General features: G+C 41.5%; 2 protein-coding genes across 5 annotated transcripts in view; one reads left to right on the forward strand and one right to left on the reverse strand.

Annotated features, from left to right (window-relative positions):
* Positions 1-9948, forward strand: part of PCSK2 (proprotein convertase subtilisin/kexin type 2) — a 188448-nt gene extending 178500 nt beyond the window's left edge. For both annotated transcript variants that reach the window (XM_065589670.1, XM_065589671.1), the window contains 2 exons: positions 331-558; positions 7857-9948. In XM_065589670.1, coding sequence (XP_065445742.1) covers positions 331-558; positions 7857-8343 — 715 coding nt within the window. In that variant the 3' untranslated portion in view covers positions 8344-9948. The remainder of the gene's footprint in view (positions 1-330; positions 559-7856) is intronic.
* A 5124-nt stretch (positions 9949-15072) lies between these two features.
* Positions 15073-26846, reverse strand: part of BFSP1 (beaded filament structural protein 1) — a 71822-nt gene continuing 60048 nt past the window's right edge. The window contains exons 6-8 of one of the 3 annotated variants that reach the window (XM_005313480.4): positions 23879-24099; positions 18695-18780; positions 15073-16740 (exon numbers count right to left, since the gene is read on the reverse strand). In XM_005313480.4, the coding sequence (XP_005313537.3) occupies positions 15818-16740; positions 18695-18780; positions 23879-24099 (1230 nt within the window). In that variant the 3' untranslated portion in view covers positions 15073-15817. The remainder of the gene's footprint in view (positions 16741-18694; positions 18781-23878; positions 24100-26846) is intronic. The other 2 variants (XM_065589672.1, XM_065589673.1) reach the window with 2 other exon arrangements.

Raw genomic sequence — 26846 nt, forward strand, 5'->3', positions numbered from 1 at the left:
CCACAGCACTTCGCCATGTTGTTTTCGTGCCGCCTTGTTTTCACTTGCCTTCTGGTGTCCATCTTATTGCTACTCTGGTGATGGAATCAGTTTCCATCCGAAGCACATGACTGATCCACCTCCAGCGCCTCCTGGCAATGATGGTGCTTAGATCCTCTTCACTGCACTGTGTCAATAGATCTTGGTTTGAGATTGTTCTGGGCCAAAAGAGATGGAGGATTTTTCTGAGGCAGGTTTATGGAATGAAGACAGTTTGGACATGTCAGACTTTCTCATTCCCCTTCTAAACACCACAAAATAACAACCTTTTTCTATGTTCTTCTTCCATAGTCTGGATCTGACGTGGAGAGACATGCAGCATCTGACAGTGCTCACCTCCAAAAGGAACCAACTTCATGACGAAGTCCATCAATGGCGTAGAAATGGTGTTGGTCTGGAATTTAACCATCTGTTTGGCTATGGAGTCCTCGATGCTGGGGCAATGGTTAAAATGGCAAAAGACTGGAAGACTGTTCCAGAGAGATTCCACTGCGTTGGAGGATCAGTACAAGAACCTGAGTAAGCGAAGACAATGCTCTTTTTCCAATCTAGGGAGTTTGTTCCCTTTCAGACACTTAAGTGACCACAGACAGACACACATAGAAACAGTGACCCCAACACACCCTCAGTATCAGATTTTCTCCCAGAAATGTATGTCCCATACTGCCCAGCCCTCTCCTCGACAGCACAAATATTTTAAGGCGATCATTCCTTAAAAGGAATAATATGCCACCTGATTATCTCAAATAGTTATTCAGACACTTAAATTTAAACACACTGGTTTAGATAAGACAGTAAAACAAGTTTATTAACTACAAAGAGATAGATTTTAAGTAAGTACAAGTAATGAGGCATAAAAGTCAGAAATGGTTACAAGAAAAATAAAGATAAGATGTTTGATAAAGCCTAATTTAACAAACTGTACTAGAATCAAGCAAAATGTCTCACTATATGCTCCAGCAGATTACTGACCAAACTCCGCAGAGTGTAACACCTGCTTCCTTTGTCTCTTTGAATCCAGTGAATGCAATTGGCAGGGAGAGACAGGTGCCTTGGAGTATTTGTCCCTCCTTTTTGTAGTTTCAGTCCCCCTCTTTAAAAAATATTACCAGCTAGGCACAGGCCACAAAGGCTATGTGGAAGGATGTTCACTGCTGGCTTTACTCACATGTTTGAACTCTCTTTCTCGTCCCTTCCTGCTTGATGACTCTGTTTACTGCTTAAATGCAAATTAAGTAGAGCCAATATTCCTTTGTTTGGGACAGGCCTGTTTGCCAATTTCTGTTTGGGCAGAGCTGTGGGGTTTAAACAAGTGTTAATAACACCATACAGGAGAATCTTATAGCTTCACGTACAATGTTACCACACATATTTTATCAGGACAATACTGACCAGCAAATCATGAGTTTTCAAATGATACTTTACAAAGCATGCTTTGTAAAAAGATTATTACAATAGTGTGTGGGTGTGAACACATAGGTATATTCTGTTACAATGTGATATATTTAAATTTGGCAATTTCCTAGTCTAGTGGATAATGTTAACTCCAGAAAACTATAACAATCACTCACAGGTATCAAAGATTCAGTTTGAACATTACAGTATTTAATTGTGTTTGTTTTATGTTCTTCACATCTCTAATTGCCAGCTAGGTAGGCAAATTATTTTCTGATTACTTTCATGTGCAAAGTAGAATGAGTCAACAAGTGAATCAATTAATACTAATTGACTACAACAGCTAAAGTTCAATTTAATTATTTGAAATACTAACCTAATGATGGCCAATTTATGCCTATAACATTTTCAATTTGGCTTTTCAGTGCCATTGTTAAAGGCATTATTATTTTATAGAAAAAGGAGAAGAAAGCAATGTACCACCATGGCACAGAGCTAAGATAGGCCAGGAAGGCTGTGAGTTGTTTTTGCAAAACCTCATCCATTAAATTTTGTTTCTGCAAAACCAAAGCCAAGGGATGGTTCAGATTTGACTGAATAACTAAAATGCAGAATGATTATGTTTATAAAGACAAATTGGGCCAAAATCTCCTCTCAAGTAGAGCTGGGCAGGAAGAAAAATCAAAACATCAACAATATTTGCATACTGAAAACCCTTTTATTTTCCATTTTGGGTCAATTGAAATGTTTTGTTTTGATAATTTCAAAATGTTTTTTTTATTTCATCATTCTTTTCTTTTTTAACCTTTTTCAGTTGTATTAGCTTAAATTTCTAAACAAAAATTTGTTTCAAACTGGAAAACGAAATTTTCCATTTAATAACTTTTTTCTGACCTTTTTTTTGGAGTGGGAAAATCTGTCAATTCCAACCCTATTTCATGAAAAGTTTTGGTTTTGATAACTCAGCATTTTTTAATTAAAAAAACAATGTGTTGAAAAATTTCTGACCATCACTGCCTCTATCACTTTAATGCAGCACCCTTAAAGTAAACTGGGATTATACTGGGGTAAATGAAAGAGGTTAGTCCGTTACGTCTGTCTGCGTCCAAAAGTTAAAATTGTAGAGACATCTTGTGAGCATATTCAGCAAAAAATAGCTCAGTATGTACCTAATAGCTCCTCCTTTCTTAATTTCCCAGTCACATTACCACTACCGAAATGTATTAGATAGAAGTATGCAGTCATTTTGCAATGATTAACGTCATCACATCAAAAAGGATCCCCAACTGAAAGACATGATGGGATGGCAAAATAAATGAAAGTTGGTGCTCTTTACTGCTGAAGTATTTTTAAAGAAGTGCTTTGCCCTGGTGGAGGTATCCAAGGAACAAGGGATATGGCTGGAATGTATTTGCTTTCCAGGGATTCCCAGGTAGAAGAAAGCCTTTTTGGAAACATCTACGCTGTGATAAAAAACCCATTGCACCAAGTCTCAAAGCCTGGGTCAGCTGACTTGGGCTGGGGCTGCAGGACTAAAAACTGCCGTGGAGACATGTGGGCTTGGACTGGGGCTCTGAGACCCTCCCCCCTCGTAGGGTCTCAGAGCCCGGGCATCTACACTGCAATAGTATAACCCCACAGCTGATCCTGGACTGTCCAAGTCAGCTGACCCGGGCCAACCGCAGCCATGCCACAGGTCTTTTATTGCAGTGTAGATGTTACTTTTGTGGCTGTTCCACTTGCCAACAGCCCCGGAACTGGGGGGGGGGGGGGGGGCAAAAAGTGGCTTGAAGCCACCTTTTCACATCCTCCTGAGCTACGCCTAGCACAGCTTGGACAAATTCCAAGATCTGGTTTTCTAAGGGGGAGGTTTCAAAGGCACAAATGATAAGCCATTTCAATGAGAATCAGGCACCTTACTGGTAACCGTGCTTGAAAATCTCTCCCTAATCTGTTTACAGACTCAAGCCAGAAAATACTAGCATACATTTGATTCACCGTATGCACCTAAAATATTTGATTGTGTTTTATATAAATGTCTAATATTACAGTGTTGATGCCACACATCCGGCGTGCCTCTCATGTGGATAATAAAATTCATGATTTGCAACATCTTTATACTTTGGGTTTTAAAATAAAAACAAAACCCATATGAGGAGGATCCAGCCCATCTCCAGCGATTCTGTTTGGATGACGAGTGTAACTGACATTTTGCTTCAGCCATGGATAATTGTTTTATTTTTGTAGTTGGGCATTGCTGCCGCAATGTTTTCTATATTTAGGTTGGTGAGCACAGGATAGACCGTAGTGTGCCATAGCAACACTGCTGATTAGCAGAAACAGGCTGGGGAAGAATCTACAGCCTATTGTGTGTGATGTGACGAAAAGACATCAGTATTTAAAGTTTGAGATTCTCTAGGCTTCAAAATGGAGGAAATATGGATGCCAACAAGACCTCAATAATGACACCACACCATTGGAGGTTGTGTCGACTTCTAGCCAGGTGTCCTGAGCTTGATTGATTTCATCTGCATCATTGCTGATTTATAACTGTTCAAAGAAAGTTTTTTCAAGTTTTACTGGCAGATTAACATATTTCACATCTAAGTGACTTTTAAATCAACCTCCCTCCCCATCTACAACGGGTGCATGCAGTGTGGCAAATCAGATTTGGAAGATAAAATCTTCATAGCATTATACCTTTATTTTGAACATTTTATATTATTAATATGTATAAGTACAATGGTAAAGATTCTGCTCCCTTTATGCACACTGAGTATTTACTTATTCCTCAAGTAGTCCTGGTAAGGTACTACTCCATGTGTTTAAGGGGAACAGAATCTGGCCCAAAGCCATTAGTAATGCTCTATGAAAGGCAGTGTGGCCTAGTGGATAGTGTAGTTGCCGGGGACTCATGGGAGCTGGGTCTTAGTCCCAGCTCTACTACTGGTCTGCTAGATTACCTTAGACAAATTACTTTGCTTCTTTGTGCCTCAGTTTCCCTATCTATAAAATGGGGGTAATGATCCTGACTTCCTTTGTAAAGTGCTTTGAGGTCTATTGATGAGAAGAGCTATGTAATATCATCATTATAACATAAGACCCAGGATTTATTTCAGGATCAACACTGTCACTTGTGAGAGGAGACAGGCTTATGGGCACACCTTTGTGAAATGCTTTCTTTACTGCTCTTAGAAGAATTGTGCTATTTTGTTATTATTGGAAAAGGGTGGGATTTATAGATGTAGCAGTTTGTACCCATTTCTCATAAAAATAAAACATTAAAAATAAAAACATTATTCAACAGCATGACAGTGATCTTGTAATAATTTACCTCCAACGTACTTTACTATATTAAAAAACCTAGGCTGGAACAGAACCTATTTATCTTTAAAAAATACATTTGGATAACGTTCTGGATTTTAATAAACTTTATTCTGAATTATTAAAATAAAGAAAAGATCACATTTTCATATACATTTCAGAAAGCTTTAACAAAAACAACCTTAGGTTTGGAAAGTGCATGGTAGTTAAAGGGAGAACACTGAATGTTGCTTCTTCCCAGGTTGCCCCCTCTTAATCTGAATTAATTTGGTTAATAATCAGTAATTAATAACAGTTAATACCTTACATGTACAACAGTGCCTTTCCTCTCACAGAATCCCAAAGCACTTTACAAACTTCACATACGCTTAAAACAGTTGAGTTAGCAATCTCACTCCTGCAAAAAAAGAAATAAAATAAAAAAAATAAATGCCACGGGAGCTTTAATCGTTACAGGTAGTCTAAACCTCAGTTTTACATCTCATCTGGGGAAGACAGCACCTCTAATATCGGACTGGAACATGAGTTCAGTGCAGACTCAATGGTAAGACTGCCAACTGCTGACTCACTAACACCACTTCCTTCAACCCTAAAGTATTTTGGGGACGTTTACCATCCAAATATTGATCAAACCCAAGCCTGCTTAACCTACGAGGTCTGAAGAGATCGAGGAGGTCTGAGGTCTCACTGTAGCCACAGGATATACAGACTCTAAACTAGTTAACTATTCTTTAGACATTTTGATCTCGATGGTGTATTGCGATGAAAGATTCCAAGACACCAGAGTTTAACTATTATGTCATTTGATAATGGACAGAAATGCAGCTTCCTCTTGCAGAGAGTCAGTGGTTGCTAAGCATCAGCAACCTTATCATTGGGGTTGCTCTTGCTGCCATGGGAAAAATCATGAATTGCAACATTTAAAAGCTAAGCCAACTTTACAAAATAAAACTTTTAAAAGTCCATGTTAAGTGCCACTTTTCCTATGGACATGAGTTCCTGCCAAGTGGCATTTCTACCTAATAGTCACCCTGTTGTTCTGCATTTTTAAAAATTAATTTTTTGAACATATAAAAATAACCCTTAGAAAGGCTCCTTTTGAATCTCACTGTATCACAGTAGCACTTAGTAAAATATCAACCTTATTTTTCTGATTGCAAATGTTACTTTTAAAAGGGCAATTCTGTTTCCTCATCTCAACATGACCAATGTTGCACTTCTTAAAAGAGTGGCACATGCAACACTATAGAATTATGAACAATTGCATAATGCGGGGGGGCATGGAAGTTAGACATGAAGAAGAATTTTTGGGCAGGTCAGAAGGCAAACAGAGTTTGATAATTACATCAAAAGGATTTTTGTAATGACTGAAGTAATTCTTATATCTTTCAGCTGCTTCACTCACTCAGAGGCAACGTTTTACATTGTTCACTGCATGTTGCTGTTAAAGGCATTCACAGTTTTTTACACCACCTCTGTAATTAGTATGATTTGTGAGGCAATTCCTGAGGTAATTTTTCAGGGCCCAGGAGTGCCTATTAGGCATGTGCTAGTGGCAATGTGGAGCCACACTGCACCAACATAAATCCTCACTGACATTGTCGCTTTCCCCAGATGAGATGCGTCTCCCAGAGTTCTCAGGAATACCTGGGGAGTGAACTCACTGCTACCACTCTCCATTGGCTAGCACCTGAAAGGGGTGTACCACAACTCTGCCTCATCCCTACCCCTTTTGGGTTGAAAATTGGGGAACAATTGCTTTGCTCACACAAGCACAAAGAGTGTAATTGCGGGCACAAAATGTGAAATCCTAGCTCCTCTAAAGTCAATGGCAAAACTCCCATTGACTTAAGTGGGGCTAAGATTTCACCCAAAGAGTGTCAATTGCACTCAGGCAGAGGCTGGCCATACATTTTGTCCCTAGTTTTTATTTCAACCGTATTCAGGCAAATTTTGTTGTGTTCACTGGAGGTTTCTCTACATAAGAACTGAGTTATAATAACTAAGGAATGAAGGCCTCAGGATTTGACATACTGAGAATGTGGCAAAATAGTTGTGTCCCTCTGTGTGTGTGTGTGTTTGTGTGTTTCAGATGTCAAATATAGCCATTTTTTAGTATAAATGAGCAAACAAAAGTGTGTTATAATTCAGACTAAGTTAGGGATAGGACTCATGGTTTGGGTTTGAGTGCAGATTAGGGCAAGGATACAGATTTGAATCTGATGGTACTGAAATATTCTGAAATGGCCTCCTGTCATTCTAGCCAGAAATGCTTTCTGACATCCTTTAATAGTAGCTGTCTCACAAGACCAGCTGCTCTCAGTTTTTCTAGAGACTATAACATATAATTAAACCAGAACCAGAAATACTAGTAAGCAAAAAAAGCCATGTATAATTTTTAATAGACATTGCTATTTCTTAACTATCAGCATGTACTTCCGTAACATGTTCCTTCTTTCTGTGTTTGTTTTGTAAAGTACTTTCAAATCAGGTGCTGACTTGCTCCTTAAAATGTCAATATTTTATTTATAAAGCTTGAGTCCTATCGATCTAGATTTGGCTCCTTCATTTTCTTTCAATGAATTGTTTTGAGTTAAGAAGGAAACGGTTACATACTTTGATATTAGGAGGCTATGGGAATGAACAGATAACATAATATGAAAAATAATGATTTTAGCAAATATTAAAAATAAGTACCATGTGGATTTGGTGCTCGTGGTCACTTTAAATCTCTGGATTTGGCTTGCTTTCCATTTTATTATGTAGATGACTGAAGAGTTTCATAATGGTATTTAATCCAGAGTCAGTTTTATGGTGATGAGTAAATATGAAGATGACAATGGTGAGCCATATGAAGTGATAGTTAACTTGGTGAGGCAATAGGTGAGCACTTACTGTATTCTTCAAATCATGTATGGCACAACCTCCAACTCCTGCCTGTCTAAGGAGTTCCATTCTCCTTGCTCATTCATGCTCTTCAAATTCTATTATAGTATTTTTGTGTGTTTGTATAAACACATGTAGATGTTTAATGAAAAATAAGGTGTGCCTCATCGTATATATCATTTTAACCTACGTTATTGTTATTAAACCCTCAGAAAAATACCATCAAGTGGCAAGTTGGTTCTAACACTTACAACTGATGCTTGTGAGGGGAAAGAAAACTTTGTCCGCTACCTAGAACATGTGCAAGCAGTTATAACCGTGAACTCTACTAGGCGAGGGGACCTCAACATCAACATGACATCACCTATGGGGACTAAATCCATTTTACTGAGCCGACGTCCAAGAGATGATGACTCCAAGGTGGGTTTTGACAAATGGCCTTTCATGACAACACACACTTGGGGAGAAGACCCCAGAGGCACTTGGGTTCTGGAAGTTGGATTTGTTGATAGCATGCCACAGAAGGGAGTACTGAAGGAATGGACATTGATGCTACATGGTACACAAAGCGCACCATATATAGACCAAATAGTAAGAGATTACCAATCCAAACTGGCTATGTCCAAGAAGGAAGAGCTGGAAGAAGAATTAGACGAAGCGGTAGAGAGAAGTCTGAAGAGTATACTGAGCAAGAACTAGCACTGTTCTGCATGTTGGTCTCTTTCCTTTCTAGCTCATTCTACTCACCTTTCTACTATCCAGACTTCTGTGTTAGACATATTACAATGTCTCCATAGCCAAATTATCATACTTTATAGATTTTAAAGTCTTATATCCTGTCAATGATTATTTTAATTACAACCGAAGCAATCTTTTTTTACTCTAAGCCACAGATATGTTGTTCCCTATCAACTACTCTGTACAGTTTGTGACTGTAAATGATTTTGTGTCATACAAATAGGTAATAACTTGCAAACAAAACCGTGATGGCTTTTCCCTTCATATTTTTGTGGTAAATGTTGTTTGTATTTAAAAATTTAAAAAAGAGAGAGTAAATTTTAAAACTGGCAGTTAGTGGTAATGAACCCATTTGGTCAGCTTTCATGATAGAGATGTTAACAGTAACAAGTTGGCTGGAGAGGCCTTTGAATGACCAACAGCCTGATTCTGCGCCATTGACTTCAATGGGAGTTTTCCCATTGGCTTCAGTAAGAATAGGAATAGGCCCTAAAAGGAAAAAATAATCCAGAGATTAAGAAAGATGGTAACCTTCTCTCAGAAATCAATGCCTTTTGCCATTTCCTTTTTACTTACACGCACACGCACACACACACACACACACACCATTTTTTGACTTAGAGATGATTCATTTGTATGTAATAAGTGAGTCTGATAAAGGACGTGCATTAGGAAACAGGGTCCAAATGTTCTAAAAGCACAAGTATTTTTTAAAAAATTGGTAATTCAGATCCAATTTATGCCAAATCATCACATTGGGAATGAAATTTAAAATGGAGGGCTACCCTTTTGCAATATGCATCTGCTCTCCTTTATACTGAAATGTATTCTAGCAGCATAAGATAAGGCTGTGTCGGCATTTCTGTTACAGACCCCTATAGTCCGGGGTTGGTAATTTGCTATGGGAGAAAATTGGCATATGCACTTTTAGTCCAAAAGCAATTTTTAATTCAAATTTTCTTTTATTTTAAATAGTAGAGCTTATGTCAGTTTTGAATTGTACTCGTTTATTTAAGAAGAAAAGCTGCTTAGATTGTTTTGTGATATGTGCACAATGCAAAGTTAGTTTTGACTAGCAATAAAGAAGAATAAATTTGTGAAAATTATCCCATAAATCATTGTTGCTGTTTAAAGGACCTAGTCCTCAAACTCTTACACTTATGAGTGTTTTTAGCATCTGATCCAAAAAAGTAAATTAAACCTCTCAGAGCCTGATCTATCTACTGCCATTGACTTGAATGGAGATTACACGTAGTGGCAAACACAACACCCACAAGTGTTTGCAGAACTGGGATCTCAGTTAGTAATCTCTGAATAGTAACTTCGGGCCCAATCCTGCAAACACTTGCATAGTTGCTTATCTTTAAGTACATGAGTAGTTACTTTGGCTTCAGCGGAACTACTCCATGCTTACAGTTATGTGCATAAGTGTTTGCAGGACTGGGGCTAGGATGTTGGCAGTAACTAGTTTCAGAATTTGATTATTTTCTATTTTTAATATGCAGAATATGCATCTAAAATGTGTGTTATCAAGAGCTGTTTAGGTTAATCAGTTGCAAACTAAAATTAAAATGAATACGTATTTACCTAATGATTAAAAATGACACCAACAGGTTATGATATGCATAGTTTTATCCCAGAATGTATATGTTTTCTATTATCTCAAGTGAATATTCAACTCTTAACCTTCCATAACAGGATTTTTTTTTCTTTTCCTTTCAAATCCCAAACAAATTATCTACTTAAAATATGTTTACATTATGTATACTATAAGCCAAGTTAAGCACCTAAGTGTTCATAGGATCTCCATTCCCTTACACCAGTGTAACTGAGGGGTTACTCCATTGCAGACAATTGAGTCACACTTAGGTGTAAGTGAGAGGAGAAACAGGCCCTCAGGCTTTTAGGGTACGTCCAGACTACCCGCCGAATCAGCGGGTAGTAATCGATCTATCGGGGATCGATATATCGCATCTCATCTAGATGCGATATATCGATTCCCTGAACACGCTCCCGTCGAATCCGGAACTCCACCAGGGCTAGCAGCGGTAGTGGAGTTGACGGGGGCGCCGCAGCCATCGATCCCACGCTGTGAGGACCCGAGGTAAGTCGAAATAAGATGCATCGACTTCAGCTACGCTATTCCCGTAGCTGAAGTTGCATATCTTACATCGACACTCCCTCCCCCCCCCAGTGTAGACCAGCCCTTACTTTTAAAATATCACCTAATAGGAGTGACTTTTAAAATCCTGTTGTTGTTCATTTGTTCCAACAGATGGAAAGCATCAACTATATCTCATCTTGGGGTCTTAAAATAAACCAAAGGACACCGGGGCCCACTTCTAACCTCAGATACACACATGTAGGCTATGAGCCAATTCTTAAAGTAGTAGGTGGGTGTCTTTGAAACTGGGAAGACGCCCATTGTCTTCAATGGGTTTTGAACTGGGCCTGTGGTTCCCAGTAGTTAATGGGAGTTGCACGTGCATATCAGAGGGAAGAATTTGCCCCTATTATGTGTACATATGCGTTTGATAACACACAAACACTCATGATATATAGAATATACATATAGTATGTAATATATAAATGCAAGCATACATAATATATATTACATATAATATTGAACATAATAAATACATATACACTCATGCATCATGTTTGTGTGTATGTATTTTCTAAAGAAACAGATCATTTAAACATATTAAAGAGTATTCTAAAATATGGGAAAAGTTATTGAATTAAGAAACGTCCTTGTGGCAATTTTAAATGAAAGTGTACGTTAATTCCTATTGCATTCATGTAATTTTGCAATTCTCTGTTTAAACATTAAATGTCTTATATAGCAGCAAAATAACTTAATGGGTGTTCATATTTTCATAATATTGACTTAAATTATTAAGTGCAAGATGACTGTAAGGGGTGATTAACAGAAATTATGAGTTTTGATATGCGTATATATAAAATAAGTGTATATACAATATATATATATATAGCTAGACTTCAAACTCTTCAGAATTTTTGCATCAGGGTAAGCACTGAAAAATGTCCAGTTAGAATAAGTTTTTATGGTATTGCGGATGCAAAATAAAATTAATTTATTAGCATTTATAACAGAGGAACTAATTCAGTTCTCAATTTAAAACAGGTGAATGTTGTTAAAATATAAAGCCCTGTGATGATGTTTTATAATCTGAGTAAAATAAAGAGATGTTGTAAACTGGCAGGTCCTATCATCATTGCCTATCAGAAGTCATGGGGGATGGGACATGTATTCAGTGAAACCACTTCAAAATGCTCTACTTATAATAATGCAGGCCTGATGAGGTAAATCACATCTCAGGTATGTTTAGCACACAGGAGAGAAATATCTGCATCAAAGAAAGGCATCCCAGCATAAAGGCAGTAAAACTATAGTGTTCAGCAATGTTTTAGCTGTTAGGTGTGTTATACAATGGAGCACTGTCACTTGAGGCCCCAATTCAGGAAAGAGCGTAAGCACATGGTCAAAGGTAAGCATTTGTTTGAGCCCCATTGACTTCAAGGGGTGTTAAGTAAAGGCTTAAAGTTAAGCACCTGCTTACGTGCTTTTCTGCATCAGGGCCTGAATGATCAACAGTGCTGTGAGACACAGTACGTCTTGTCCTGTGAACAACCAGCCTTCATTAGATCCAGCTGGATTGAAAGTGGAAGTGGCATTCAGCTTTTCAGAATGCAAAACAAACAAAAAAAACAACCGCAAATAGCCATTTTGATCCACAAGAAACCTTTGTCTTTCCTTGGGGTTTTCCTGTTTTTAGTACCCTTTTATTCCTATAGGACAGGAATCACATGTTATTAGAAACCCAGCTATGTAGCCACCCAACATGACTGGAGTGCTAAATGATCCCGGGAAATTCATTTACTCAATTCCCATTGTCATGGGAGCCAAAATAGAGTAAAACACAGGTCTCATTCTCAGTTAAGAGACTGGCTTAACCCCTGAGGTTTAATATCCCTTCCACAATAGTTGTTAGAAAGAACAGAGATAATTCTTGCTATTTATGCACAATTTACAAGCCCTGGGCTGTCAGATTGTGGCTTTCTCTTCTACACAGCTATCTACAGTGCTGGTGGTCACCATACCATTCTTCCTTTGTGGCCGCTTTATTGCATGACTGGTAGGTCTGTGGAACGCATACCTCTGAACTTAGGACCCAGCCCTGCATGGCCTCAGCTAATGTCAATGGGGTTCAGGGAGTTCAACACCTCACAGGCTTCAGCCCTTATCTAACACCAAAGTGCATTACTTTCTGTTCGAGTACAGTATACTGCTTCCCCCACAACATGGGGCACAGAACTTATTTCACTTGGAATTTTTATAATATAGGAAGGCCTCAAAACCAAATTTATTTTAATCACAGGTTGAAAGTCACCCCTGTGCATGGTGACAGCACAAGCTCTGTGCACCACTTAAATCCACTTCAGCCCTATTTTTGAGGGCTTATGTGGTGGATGGGCTCTGTGCTTAGGCCTCTGCACAGGGAAGACTTTCCCCCATACTGAGTCAAAATATGTTTCACTAGCATACACTGCACTCAGCTGGACTCATTTACCTAGGAGAAGCCCCACTGCTTTTTGTAGGGTGACTAGAATCTGGCCCACTGTATACATTTAAAGATTCCTTGTCTACAATAAGCTGCAAAGCAACAATCTGCTATGGAAAAGGAGCTTATGACATATACTCCATAGCATTACAATAAGACAACAGCAACAATTCCTTTAAATGAAACATGTGTGTGAATATTACATTCACACACACACGCGCGCGCGAAAACCCAAACAAACCGCATTGGTAACTGCCTAAGGAAGCGATTCTGCTGTTATAAGATTGATTGAAGTAAAATTTGATTAGTCAGCTTCTTGGCCTTTTAGTCTAGAACTATTTTTTCACTGTTCAGTCTTCAATTAATTTATCAACATCGCTGCATGATGTTAATGTGTGCATCACCTATCACTGTTTTAAAAAAGACACCATTTTATAAAAAGCACAGTATGAATGTAGGTTAGCTAGTAAAATGCATCATCAAGCTCCAACGGAAAAAAGTGTATAGATGGTTCTTCTTGTCCCGCAGTATGTAATGAGGAGTAGATTAGGGGCATGAGCCTGATTCTCGTCACCTCTTAGTCAATAGGTGTTTTATCACTGCTTGCAGGGAGCACAGGATCAAGCCCTATGTAATACAGAACATTCTGATATGCTGTAGTAGGAGTTTTGTCAGAGGTTCTTGTTAATTTCAATCCCAAAGGCCTTATAAATCCTGAAGACCTTACACAGTTTTTATTCAGTCCTTTCAATACATGTTTTATCTGAGTAAAAAGTGAGTTAAGGCCTTCACAGTTTAGGCTCCACACCTGCAAAGCATTTAAGTACATGCTTAATTTTCCTGGGACTACTCACATGCTTACACTTAAGTACTTGCTTAAGTCCTCTGCTGGATCACAGTCTTTGCCCTTAAGTAATATCCAACTTATGCACACATTTTTATGGTTCTAGCCGTGAAAGATTTTATTCTCATTGAAACTGCTGGGATTACTCACATGAATAAAGTGAGCAGGATTTGGCCTATATGGCTGTGAAAGAGATAGTAGGAAAGCAATATACATATGGGAGCATCATTTACATTTCATGATAAATTTGTAGTTCTGGGTAATTATTAGAGTTGGTTGGGAATTTTCCATTGATTTTTTTTAATGGAAAAGGACGTTTTCCCAAAATCAAAAGTTCCCCTTGGAAAATTTTGATTTTTTTCATCAGGAGCCTCATGCCACCATTAGCCTCTATGGCATCCGTACTACATTTCCCAGGATGTACAATGGTCTCCTCTCTGGTTGAATTGCTTCTGTGCATCATGGGAGTCCCAAGACTGTAGTGCATTGAGGGAGCTGTAGTCCAACCAGCAATCCTGGCCCATGGAGGAGAACAGGAGACATGAGGCACCCGAGCTACTCCTCACATGAGGCACTGTGGCAGCTCAGGTGGATGCTGGTGAACGTCCAACTGAGCTGAAATAAAGTGTTTTGATATTTCAGAATCAAAAAATTTTGGAACTTTTCCTCTGTGAAAAATTTCCACATTTTGGCTTATCTGTACATGAAAACAAATATCAAAATATCAGCATTTCCCACAGGACAGAAATTCCAATTTCTGTCACACTGTGTAATACTGTAACCGTATTTTCTCTTATGTGTCAAAAACAGGATACTGTCCTGCAAACCTTCACTCCCTATGTGCTTGAGCCATCCCATTGAGTTTATAGGACTGCTCACATAAGTAAGATGTTGCAGGATCATGTATAGGGTTTTTAGGTCTGGATCACTAAAATGCAACAAATTTGAGGGAAAAAATAATAAAATATACACTGAAAATACCCCAACCAGACAATCTTTGAAGTGTCTGCAATCCTCTGAAGAGATTCCAGTATGCACTAAAGACCTCGACCTCAGATTTTGCAGTGGGCCCAATTTTAAATAGAGTTCAAGGAAGCTATTTTTAAAACCAGACAATAACAGACATTTAAGCATAAAAATTAGATGCAAGCTGCTTAAAAATAAACACAATCAAATGAAAACCCTAGTGAAATCCTGGCCCCCTTGAAGTCAATGGGAGGTTTGTGTGTAAAGGCTGAACTAAGATTCTTAATACATTCTTTTTTAAAGCTGTCCCTTTTTTTCTTTTGGTACTGTTGCATATTTTACCCTTAGTAGCCTAGATGATATGTAGTAAGATCTTAATGACAAATTCAGCCACATTTGTGTTTGGTAACATAGCTAAAAATAAATGACTGCTAAGCTTTCTTATACATAAAGGGTAGGGTATATAAACAAGGGATAGTTGAAATATGTTACTGAACTAAAGTGCTTAGTCTTTCACCTTGAAAACGTCATGTCAGTCAGTTTGTTAATTGGTTAATACTAGCTTGGTTAATGCTACTATTTGATGTTAAAGGTAACACACACGCACTGTGACTATGTTCTTTAGGATGCAAAGCTTTTATTCAATGAACCAGATGCCACAAGCTAACATTTGCAGCTGTCTGAAAATTGGAAACTAATGGCAGCTAAAGCATCATTAGAGGAATATAAACTGTAAGGGGCCAATTTGTAGTGGGCACATATTACTTAGGTGTGGTTTAGACAGGCAACTTCTTAATAATTACTTCCTGCTTGTCCTAATCACAAAAAATGTTGCGTAATTGAACCTGCTACTAGTTGCCCAAGTACATTTTAATGATTACTACATTAAAGGTAAACCTACACCAGACAGAATTGCCATTAATGTATCAATGTTTTATATCAAAACAGCAAGTCTCACTATGTTAGCATTGTGTCAGGGAAAAAATAATTACGTCATTTAATAACTATGCCAGACAAGTTGCTTATCAAATGATGTAACTTAAGAGCCTTTGTCTCCTAGCTTCTTCTTGCTTGTCTTCTCAATCGTTGTCTCCACAATCATAGCTGTCTCTTCGTAAGTCTGAATTCTGTCATCTGAAAACTTCTCAATGGATTCCACTACTTCCACCTTCTCATAGCTCATGGAACTGGGTAAGCTTGGTTCTCTGAATGCTTGGCCTCCTCGTTGGTCTTCTCTGTCATACTCTGTCTCTTCAAATACGTCTGGCTCTGGAGGGCTGTCTACACCAGCTGGAGGTGCTGCCTCAGGCCCTGTGATGTCTGGCTGCTTTGAGGGCTCTTCAGCTTTTTCTTCTGACTTTCTGCCCCGTTCATTTATTTCTTCTCTCTCTTCAAGCTCATATTGCATTTCAGGGACTTCCCCTTTCTCATTTGCTGATGGTTCAGAGGGTTCAGGCAGCTCTGGAATTGGCTCCACCTCCCCACCATTTGGCATCTTTCCATTGCTAGTGGAAACAATGATCCCACCTCCAGCTGGGGTGGAGGAAGAATAGAAGCAAGGATGGTCATAGCTTGCTTCCCCTGTGACAAGTACATAGCGCCCTTTGGTGGACAAGTCAGTCTTAGGCTCGGGTCTCTTGTAGCATCTAATTTTCTCTCTCACAGTGTTACACAATTCATCAAAAGCTTTACTTATCCGAGCTCCATCAGGCACATCCTCTGGGACTGTTTCTTGCTCATCTAGTTCTAATCCTTCCTGCTTAGGTTCACATATTACTGTGCTTTCGTGTTTCAATTGAAGCTGATCCTGATGAAAGCCTTCCAGGGTTCTTTCATAGCTGTTTTCAGGTGAAAACCCATCTATGTCTTTGGAAGTGATCTCCTTTCTCCTAGAAATTTTCTTTGCCAGACCTTTTTGTCTTGGTTTCGCACTTGCAATCTCTTGCATAACCAGGGTGATATCTAAAGAAAATCCAAAACAAAGGCAACAGCACACAACATTGAAAGGAGGTGCCCAAGGCAGTTTAGCAATCTGTCTCCAAACGAAAGGGCCCCATGGTCAGTACAGTATGTGCAGAACAGAGTGCAGCTGCAAAAGTGGGCATGTATTCATTTTATGTATGAAGGTGGCTATTCTGTGTGTGCAACACTGGGCACGTGTTCATTTTGCATGTACAAAGACCACTTTTAGACAGAAAATGTATAAATACTAACTTCTGCATGTACAAAACTGAGCGCACAAAATCAGCATCTCTAAACTATGAAGACTATACTAATGCTCTGAAGGTACATTTAGGGCTCACTGCTGCTTTTCAGTATAGTGTGCAACACCACTATCTTGGATCAGTAGCAGGATTAAGGGCCATACCCACATGGAAGTAGCTCCTGTGGTTGCTTCACAGGCCTCCTGGGCTTTCCAGCTGCAGAAACGTCTCCCAGATGTGACGGGAAAAACATCCCCATGTTAAAAAACATTCCCCCTGCCCCGTTCCTTGTGGAAGAATTGCAGACTCCACCCAGAGCTATCACCAGAAATGCAGATCAGGTTCACGTGAATGTTGACAGGAGACTCACTCATGTCCTAACACAGAGGCAAGTTCTTCCCTTACTCTCTAGTCAAGTCCTGTAGGTAATGATCCGAAGTACAGTTAGATGCATGGGCCAGATGCTCAGCTGGTGTAAATGAACATAACTTCATTGACTTCCATGGAGATGCATCTATGTACATCAGTTGAGGATCTGGTCTCCATGTATTAGTAGCTAATTTGTTCACTAACAAACTTAATTAAAGCCTGCTGTATTTGGCGCTACACTAGGGGAAACACCCTATTTGGTCTCCAAAAATTTGAACATCCGACAGTTTATCTTCATTTTTTAACATGCCTTGTTTTCAATAAAACATCCAATTACCCATCTATTTATCATGATACTTCTGAGACATCATTCAACTTGGTATGTAAAGTACCTAGGTATCAAACCATCCATCTCCGTTGTTAACAAAATCATTTCTACTTTAGCCCCGGATATTTTCCTTCACTAGTTCCTGCTCTTACAAACATCCTAATTCTAAATGTATTAATCAGACAGTTCTGGGGAGCAATCATACAGTGCGGAATGTGACTCCATTCAGCTCAAATTGGGTCATGGCAGATAAACAAGACTAAATTGCCTATCTGTATTTGCAGGGCTACCCAAATGTTCCTATTTTGTTTAGTGATAATGAAAGGATGGTCAGACTTGGGCTATAACCTAAATCCTATGTGATCTCATCGCATTTTTTTTTTAAAGGCTGTCTATTCTATTAGTTCTCTTTGTGCATCTCATTTATTCAGTGCAAGCTATTTCTGTTGCAGTAAGTCATGCCACCAGTATAGCAAAGGAACCAATTGGTTAGGGCAGTGGTTCCCAAACTTGTTCCGCCGCTTGTGCATGGAAAGCCCCTGGCGGGCCGGGCCGGTTTATTTACCTGCCGCGTCCGCAGGTTCGGCTGATTGCGGCTCCCAGTGGCCCAGTTCGCTGCTCCAAGCCAATGGGAGCTGCTGGAAGCAGCAGCCACTATGTCCTTGGCCCGCGCTGCTTCCAGCAGCTCCCATTGGCCTGGAGCAGCGAACTGCAGCCACTGGGAGCTGCGATTGGCTGAACCTGCGGACGCAGCAGGTAAACAAACCGACCTGGCCCGCCAGGGGCTTTCCATGCACAAGCAGCAGAACAAGTTTGGGAACCACTGGGTTAGGGGATCCAGCCTTCAAGGGCCAGATCTGAAGCCAACTGATGTAAACTGAAAGTCTCCCATTGACTTCAATAGGCTCTGATTTAGGCCCCAACAACGGGGTCCATGCTGAAGACAAATGAAAAATGGTTTAAAATGCAAATGTTCCTCATTTACTCAAACAAGAAAAGAATAACAGACGTTTACCTCGCCTCCTCCAGGTTGTAGTGTGGCAGGGTCTGTAGCTCTGTGTGAAGAGGGCAACTGGGGTTCCAATTATGGCAGAATTTAACCTGGCAGAGAGAATTTGCATGAGTCAGATTTCCCCCAGAGTATCTTAAACAAGTAGGACAATTTGCCTCACATTGAAATGGGAACATAAAATACCATTTAAATCAATATGGCGCAGAGGCTGTGTACTATTGGCCAGATTCCCTGCTGGTGTAAATCGGCAATGCCTTCACTGTCTTCAACGGAACTATGCCGATTTACACCAACAGAGGATCTGGCCTACGCTACTTACCTACAGCATGTTGAGCAAAGCACATCGTTTTAAAAAGCAGCCCTAGTTTTGTCAGGGAATGATTTCATAATGTAAGGGGAGATTTTGACAGGCACGAAGGGCAGTTAGACATCCCATGCCCTCTGGAAGTCAGCGGGATCTGGGTATCTAACTCTTTTGGCCATCTTCCCCATAGAACTAAGGGCCATATACAGCTCTCAAACCATACGCATATGCAGTTTAATGCAAATAAGAAAGCAGTCAATAAAAGTAAACTAGATTCTTTATTTAACTTAGTTCAACAGCTCTTGCCATCTGCTCATTTTTCTTCATGCAAGCTCCCTCTAGTGTTCCCAGCCAGGCACTGCACCTACTTGTTCCTGCTCTGTTTAATTAACCTTGCCTATCGCCTGCAACTCTGAATGAACCAGTGGGAGCTCAAAGGCATATGAAATAAGAGGAGAAAATGCCCCTTCGATTCACAAGAATGCACACAAAATGTAGTTTAAGGGTAAGGCTTATGGTGACAAGTATCGGGTCAAAAAAAGCCTAAATCAGTTCACTTTTCAGTTCCCCCCACTAAAGGTTCTGCAGTGCTGAAATACAATGGGTGGGGACCGGCCAGCTGAGTCAGAAAACATAATGGAACTGTGACACACTGTACCTCAAAATAACAACCTGTAACCCCATATGCAGCACTTGTATATGGTTATGATATTTTGTAACAAAAATATGCCTTGTGAAATATCATTGGAAAAGTCATAATCTATTGGACATTACTAGCCTGTTGAAATGCAGGGATCATTAGTGTATATGAAGTTATGAGATTTTTGTTATATGTTTGTCACTGAAACATGTTGCGAGCTGGAAAACATGCAGACTAGCTTTTCTCTGGCAACAAAGGAGTGACCAACACCCAACCAGGTGTTAAGCAACCACCATCGGTCATTCACCAGCAAGGGAGTTTTAAACAAACGATTTGCAATTCACATGAGAGTCAGTTACTCCTGCATGTACACCACGGGGCTGCCTAACCACCATGACACAGCAAGGATTTTTCCAGCATCGAGGAAAGTATAAAATAAGGGACAGTGACATAACCACCTCACCTTATTGTGATCTTCAATAACCCTGCTCAGCTGCCTTCTAATCTTGGAGGTGTCTAACATCCCTAGGCTTCTAAATCTCTACACTTAAGTCCCCTAGGTGCCTACATTTCTGCCATTGACCATGTGCAAAGCTGCTTCAGGCTCAGCAAAAGTGCAGCTATCTCACACCTAAACCCCAGCGAGATCTTCAAACTGGATGTTGTCCCACCTAGCTCACCTGGAGGGCCTGTTCTGGTAGGCATGCCTATAGCACACCTAACCCAACAACAAATGGCTGTGGCATTGGGGAGGGAAGCGGGCAGATGAGGAGCTAGACCTAGACCCCCAACACCTTAGTCTAGTGGTTAAGGATACGAGAAGCCCAGGCTTAATGCCCCTCTCTGCTTGAGGTGGAGACTGGATGTGACATTGAGTCTCCCATCTCTTAGGTGCGTGTCCTAACTACTAGCTATGGGATACTTTGCTATGAAAGGTTTAAGAGTGGTAGCTGTGTTAGTCTGTCTGTATCAGCAAAAAGAATGAGTATTTGTGGCACCTTAGAGACTAACAAATTTATTTGAGCATAAGCTTTTGTGGGCTAAAGCCCACTTCATCAGATGCATGCAGTGGAAGTCTCTTAATTTCTCCTGTTGAATCATAGAATATGAGGGTTGAAAGGGACCTCAGGAGGTCATCTAGTCCAACCCCCTACTCAAAGCAGGACCAATCCCCAGACAGACTTTTGCCCCAGATTCCTAAATGGCCCCCCTCAAGGATTGAACTCATAACCCTGGGTTTAGCAGGCCAATGCTCAAAACCACTGAGTTATCCCTCCCACCCACAGTTTATAAAAAGCTGGTCCACAGTTTATAAAAAAATAAATATGCACTTTAATTTAAAGAGAGTGAGCACATATGATGTTATAGGCTAGTGGGTAGGTGTGGCACTCTGAATTTCAGAATGGCACCCCCATATTCACAATGGTGATATGATTATATGTTTTGTACAAAGCATGCCTTCTGAAGTACAATTTAAAAAGTCTTGATCTGTGGACCATCAATAGCCTGTTGGATTGTGTGTGCTATCATTGTATCTAAAGTTATGAAGTTTTGCTATGTGTATGTTATTGAAATATTTTGTGAGGTTGGGATGACCCACAACCAGCCTTTCAGATACAACAATGGAGTAGCCAGATGTGCTGATGACCCATTGAAGGGAATCCACTCTCCCACCGACCATCTCAGAAGACTTCTTAGAGAGAGCACGTAGACAATGGAGACTGCTTGGCCAATGGACTCGGATTCCCTTTCACAAGCAAAAGATCTTTCCAGCAAGTTGGAAGAAACTATAATGAGGGGAAGTGACATCATGGCTTGGTCTCACTCCCGCCACAACTCAACACCCGGAAGAAACTTCTAGAGGATAAAGACTTTGAACTGGGGAGGGTAGTCCTAGCCGGTGTACTGAGGTTTGTACCATCCATCAGGGTAAGACACTGTTTGATTCAAATCCTATTTGGTTTATAGAACTCAGATTGCAAATCTACTTTTATTTCTTGGGGAACCAACTTTGATCTATATGCTTACTACCTATAAGCATTTAAAATCTACCTTACTGTAGTTAATAAATCTGTTTTATATTTTACCTAAAACAGTGCGTTTTGGTTGAAGTGCTTGGAAATTTCAGTTTAGTTTACAAAGGCTAGTGTGTGTCTTCTCCACATCGAGGGAGCGGCAGACTGGGAAATGAACTTACACTGGTAACGTTTCTAACCAGACGATTCAGACCAGTTCTGGGGTGCAATGCTGGGGAACTGGGGGGGACTGGCTGAAGTGTCTCTATTGTTGGTTCATGAGTGGCTGGGAGCATTCATGTAACTCAGTTGGGTGTGTCCGTGCCTCTGGATGTCTGCATAAATGCAGTACCTGCCAGAGGTTTATAGCTTGCCAAGAGTATCACAGTGTGACAGGGAGCCCAGATTGGTGGGACAGATGACTCAGTGATGCCACTGGCCAGGGTGCACCCTGGGAAACCCATCTCAGTAGGGTACTCACCACAGAGGCAGGAAACCCAAGTTCAAACCCCTTCACCACATCAGGCAGAGAAGGGAATTGAACCTGGGTCTCCCATGATCCTCTTTGTATAAATAATTAAATAGTTATTGGAATGGGGGATTGGAACATGCCCTAACCAGCAGGCTGGAGCATCATTTTCTCTCTGGCCCAATGAATGTTTCAGAGTTTTATACACAGTGGAGCCATGGTAACAGTCAAGACAGAGAGAGCCTGACCCCACGGTACCTCCTGCCCAGTGGTTCATGCACTTACCTGCAAGGTAAGAGACCTGGGTTCCAATCACTGTTTCACATCAGGCAGAGGGGGAACTGAACTCTGGCCTCCTACACCCTGGGTGTGGGTGCTATCTTCTTGGCTTTTGGTTTTGGAAAGAAAGGGCTGCCCTGACTGACACGCCTAACTCCAGGATAGCGTTCACAGCAGTCAATCCCAAATGGAGGGAGATGCCTCCCATTGGGCATCTATCTCCCTTTGAGGGGTGGGACCTAAGCTGCACCCCTCTCCTGGGATTTTCCTATTGGTTAACTTAGGTAGCTCCCTGCTCTGCATGTTGGCTTTTATGAATCGCATTCTGAGGCATCTCACACTCCCCAGGCATGGATAGGGAGCCTGGGCACCTAACTCAGGGCTGTGGGTTCCACTCGGCAGCTGGACACCTAAAAGTTAAGCACTACAATGGTGAGTCCCTTTTCAGGATCTAGCCCCAAACTGCTGGCAAGATTTTAAACAGCTAGCCCCCAGTATGTAACTGACTGGTTATTAGAGCTCTGCAGAGGGCAGTCAGTTCACAGAATCACATCCTTTGTGTACAGAAATTAAAAGACAGCAAGCAAATGGTGACTAGACTGACAGGCTGGATGAGAACCTCATACTCTCTTCACACTGGCCCTGAGCTGTCTCTCTGCATTGGCTTCAGTGGGCTTTGGATGAGGACCACTGTCCTCAGGTTCCTGCTTTGAGAACCCCATGGGTAGTAAAGTTCACATAGGCTTTAGCTGGATTAAACACATTCCCATTTTCAAATACTAGGCTCCTGCACTGTCACTGACACCAGGGATGCACCATTAGGGTTGCCAGGTTTTTTTTTACCAGAAAGTCCGGTCAAAAAGGGAACCTGGCAGTGTCCTGTCAGCGCTGCTGACCACCAGCCTCTGCCACCAGGGAGTGGGAAGAGCAGCAGCTGCTGCTGGAGCCTGGAGGAGCACTCAGGAATGGCTCCAGCAGAGAGAGGTACCGGTGGCTCCCCCATCCTGCCCCGAGCGTGGCTCTCACTCCCCAACCTGCCCCACTCACCCTCCAGCCTCGGAGCATGCCTCTCCCTTCCCCGTCCTGCCCCAGTCACCCCTCCATCACTAGAGCATGGCTCTTCCTTCCCCACTCTGCCCCAGTCACCCCCACCCCTGGAGCGCAGCTCTCTCTTCCCCATCCTGCCCCAGTCACCTCCACCCCTGGAGCACAGCTCTCCCTTGCCCAGCCTGCCTCAGTCACCCGCACCCCTAGAGCCCTGTTTCGTTAGCAGGGAGAGCGTGGTGGAGAGAGCAGTGAGCAACGGGGGGAGGGGAGGAAGAGGAGCAGGGGGCGGAGCATCGAGCGAAAGAGGTGGAGCAAGGGACGGCGCCTCAGGGGAAGAGGCGCAGCAAGTGGGGGAGGTTCCAGTGCTCAATGTCAGGTTTTTCACAAATTAGAAAGTTGGCCACTCTATGCACCATACAGAAAGTAGCCCTACCGGTTGTCTTCATTCTCAATGATACGTTTGTACCGCTCCAGCTCATTCTCCAGGGACTGTTGATATATCACCAGCTGGTGACAGTCACTTGTGAACTTCTCCAAGGTCCTTTCAGCATCCTCTATCTCCTTCCTAAGGGCTTCAATCTGCTCATTGTACAGCTGAACCTCATCATCATAACTCTCTTGAGTGCTCTTAATAGCTTGTTCCAGCATGGTTGTCTGAAATAAAGGAAATTGAAAGCAATGATATACAGCATTTCCTAGATGGGGACTGGCACACATTTTCAGAGGAATCATTAAATGGCGAGACATACTTTTTTATGTCAGCAAACTAATGACTGAAAATAAGTCATATCCTTTGGCACAATTATTGAAGAGGAAGCTGACTACAATACTATGCATGGCTAGTGAGATGGCCTAGTGACTACAGATGGATGGTTTTCCCATCCCATGAGATTTTGAGATTTCATTTTTTTCCCCATACTGAAGTGAGATGAAAAGTTGCAACCTCAAACATTTTCATGGACCAATAATCTGAAAAAAAAAATCAGATTGGTTAAATCAAAACAATTCTGAAACCGTTTGGTTTGCTTTTGATTTTTTAAAACCCCTTTTAAAGTCTAAATTCAATAAAGTCCAAAACTTTTCCACAGAAATATTTGGAATTGTGAGCTTTGCTGAAACTGACGCTTTTCTGCAAACAGTTTTGGGTTCTACAAATCTGCATTTTCCTATGAACAAGTATTTAGGTCAGAGAATTCTCCTCCAGCTCTCACTATGCAGATGTCTCTCAGAGGGCATCTAAGTGGGCCAGATGAATAGCTTCCACAAAGGTCTTGGGTTCCCTTGCACAAGCTCTGAAAACTGGGCCTGATGCTGCATCATTAAAGCCTATTGGCATTTTCATTACATTCATTTAGTTATTAATTCATATTTAAAAAATACATCTATTGCTCCCACCCAGTGCCATGGTCAGCTATTCCATAAATTAAAACATAGACCAAGGCTTTTCTATAAATATACCCATCATAGCCCACACTACCCTGAGCAGCCTTAATATAGACAGTCAGAAGATGGGCTTTGCAAATCTGGTCTCTGGCAGACAAAAGGGAGGAGGGGGAGCAGGTTTGAAAATCGGAGGAAGACGGATGGTTTGGGGGCTGCAGCATAGACAGGAGGTCTGAGCTCGATTCGTGACTCCACTGCAGATGTTATGTATGTTTCCAGGCAAGTCGCTCAGAGTTTCAGTGTTGGTTTAGTGGCCACAGTGCTGCATTTGCAGGAGCGGGAGACACATTAATGCACTATGCCAACAGCAATGGCCAGAGTCGTTCTGCCCATGGAAGCCACAGACAGTCAGAATTCCTCTGGCAGGAGCAGGCTCACGGATGCTTCTTACAGCTCCTTTTTGGAGGGTCAGCCTATATTCTTCTTGCACCACCTCTTCTTTAGAGGAAGCTTGGCTCTAGCCCCCTTACATCCCACCCAGCCCCAGCCCCAGTAGGTTGAAGTTGCTAAACATCCCCTGGACTTGGCACTCCAAAGGCACCAGCACCAGGATTACAGCTGCTGACTGGACAGGAGCCTAGAGAAGAGAGCTGCCTGTTCTGCCTAATGGGGAGGTGGCTAAAATCTGGCCCATAATCTCTTTCTACCTCAATTTCGCCAGCTGTTGGTTGGGAAGTACAATACTTACATACCTCATTATTGACTGTAAAGCTCACCTTAGATGGAAAGGTGCTACATGAGTAATTCTGAGACTGCTACTAGTACAGCCATGTTACTAAATGTGACATCACTGGTGCCACGGGCATTATGGGAGCCCAGTGTGCAGCGCTGCAGACCAACTTACAGCTAGCTGCAGTACATGTGTAGCAATCGAAAGACAAACTTTAACGTTACAAGCTGCAGCCTGCCACTGACCCTCACAAAACACTTGTGGAGAGTCACATACAGGGAGCAAGCAGCATCTAATCCTTATGGGATTGCTACTCCACCACCAAGTGAAATGGTGACCAAGGAAGTAGTACATGGGAGTTTCCTTTAAATGTTAATATCAGAACATTCTGGCTTGTAGAATAATGTAACCGTCTGTGCAGTGACTCCTGCATATAAATGGGATTTTAGTAATACATCACTGGAATGTAAGTTGGCCACAAGATGGTGCTGCGTCACTTGAAAAAAAAAAAAAGATAGGGAATTGCAGCAAAGTGTTACTTCTGCTGTTATTTGTCTAGCTTATTACATAATTCCTATAGCACTTTCTTTTACAGTCACACTTTATAAGAAGGGTTCATTCATAACTAGTCTATAGAGCAGTGGGTCTCAATCAGCACACAGCTGTGGTCCATGTAACATCCTCAGGGCCATAACTTGGGAGGGGCAGGAGGGGCATAGGTGCTGGAACTGGGGTAGCTGGAGGTGCTGCTGCACCCCCTGTCTTGAAGTGGTTTCCATCATATACAGGGTTTACCATTTGGTTCATAGGCTCTCAGCTCTGGGTGCTGGGGAGTTCTGGGGAGCTGTTCCTAGGTAGGGGGCTGGGTGCATGGGGGGCAGTCCCTGGGTGGGGGACTGTATGATGGAGGGGGAAGTTCCAGGGGGGTTGGATGATGGAGGGCGTTCCCTGGCTGAGGGACGGGGGGCACTTTGGGGGGGCTGGGATACAGTCCCTGGCTGCAGTCTCTGGCTGGGGGGGCAGGCTCGGCAGCCGTGCTCTCTGGGCACTCAGCCCAGCTGCACCGCCAGCAGCAGTGCGGTGCAGCCATGCCATCCTCACAGTAAATTAATTAATTTTAACAGTTAATGTTTCGACTTATTTACTAACTTAAAATGCTCTTGGCAGACATTTGCCAGTGTTGAAATGAAAGGTGCTGTATCGATTGGAACTGTATTGCTGTCATGTAACAAATACTAAACCTGGGGTTTTTTTGTGGCTGGACAGGCAGTGTATATATTGTGTGCAT

The sequence above is a fragment of the Chrysemys picta genome, chromosome 3 (genome assembly GCF_011386835.1).
Source record: "Chrysemys picta bellii isolate R12L10 chromosome 3, ASM1138683v2, whole genome shotgun sequence".
NCBI classification, from domain to species: domain Eukaryota; kingdom Metazoa; phylum Chordata; order Testudines; family Emydidae; genus Chrysemys; species Chrysemys picta.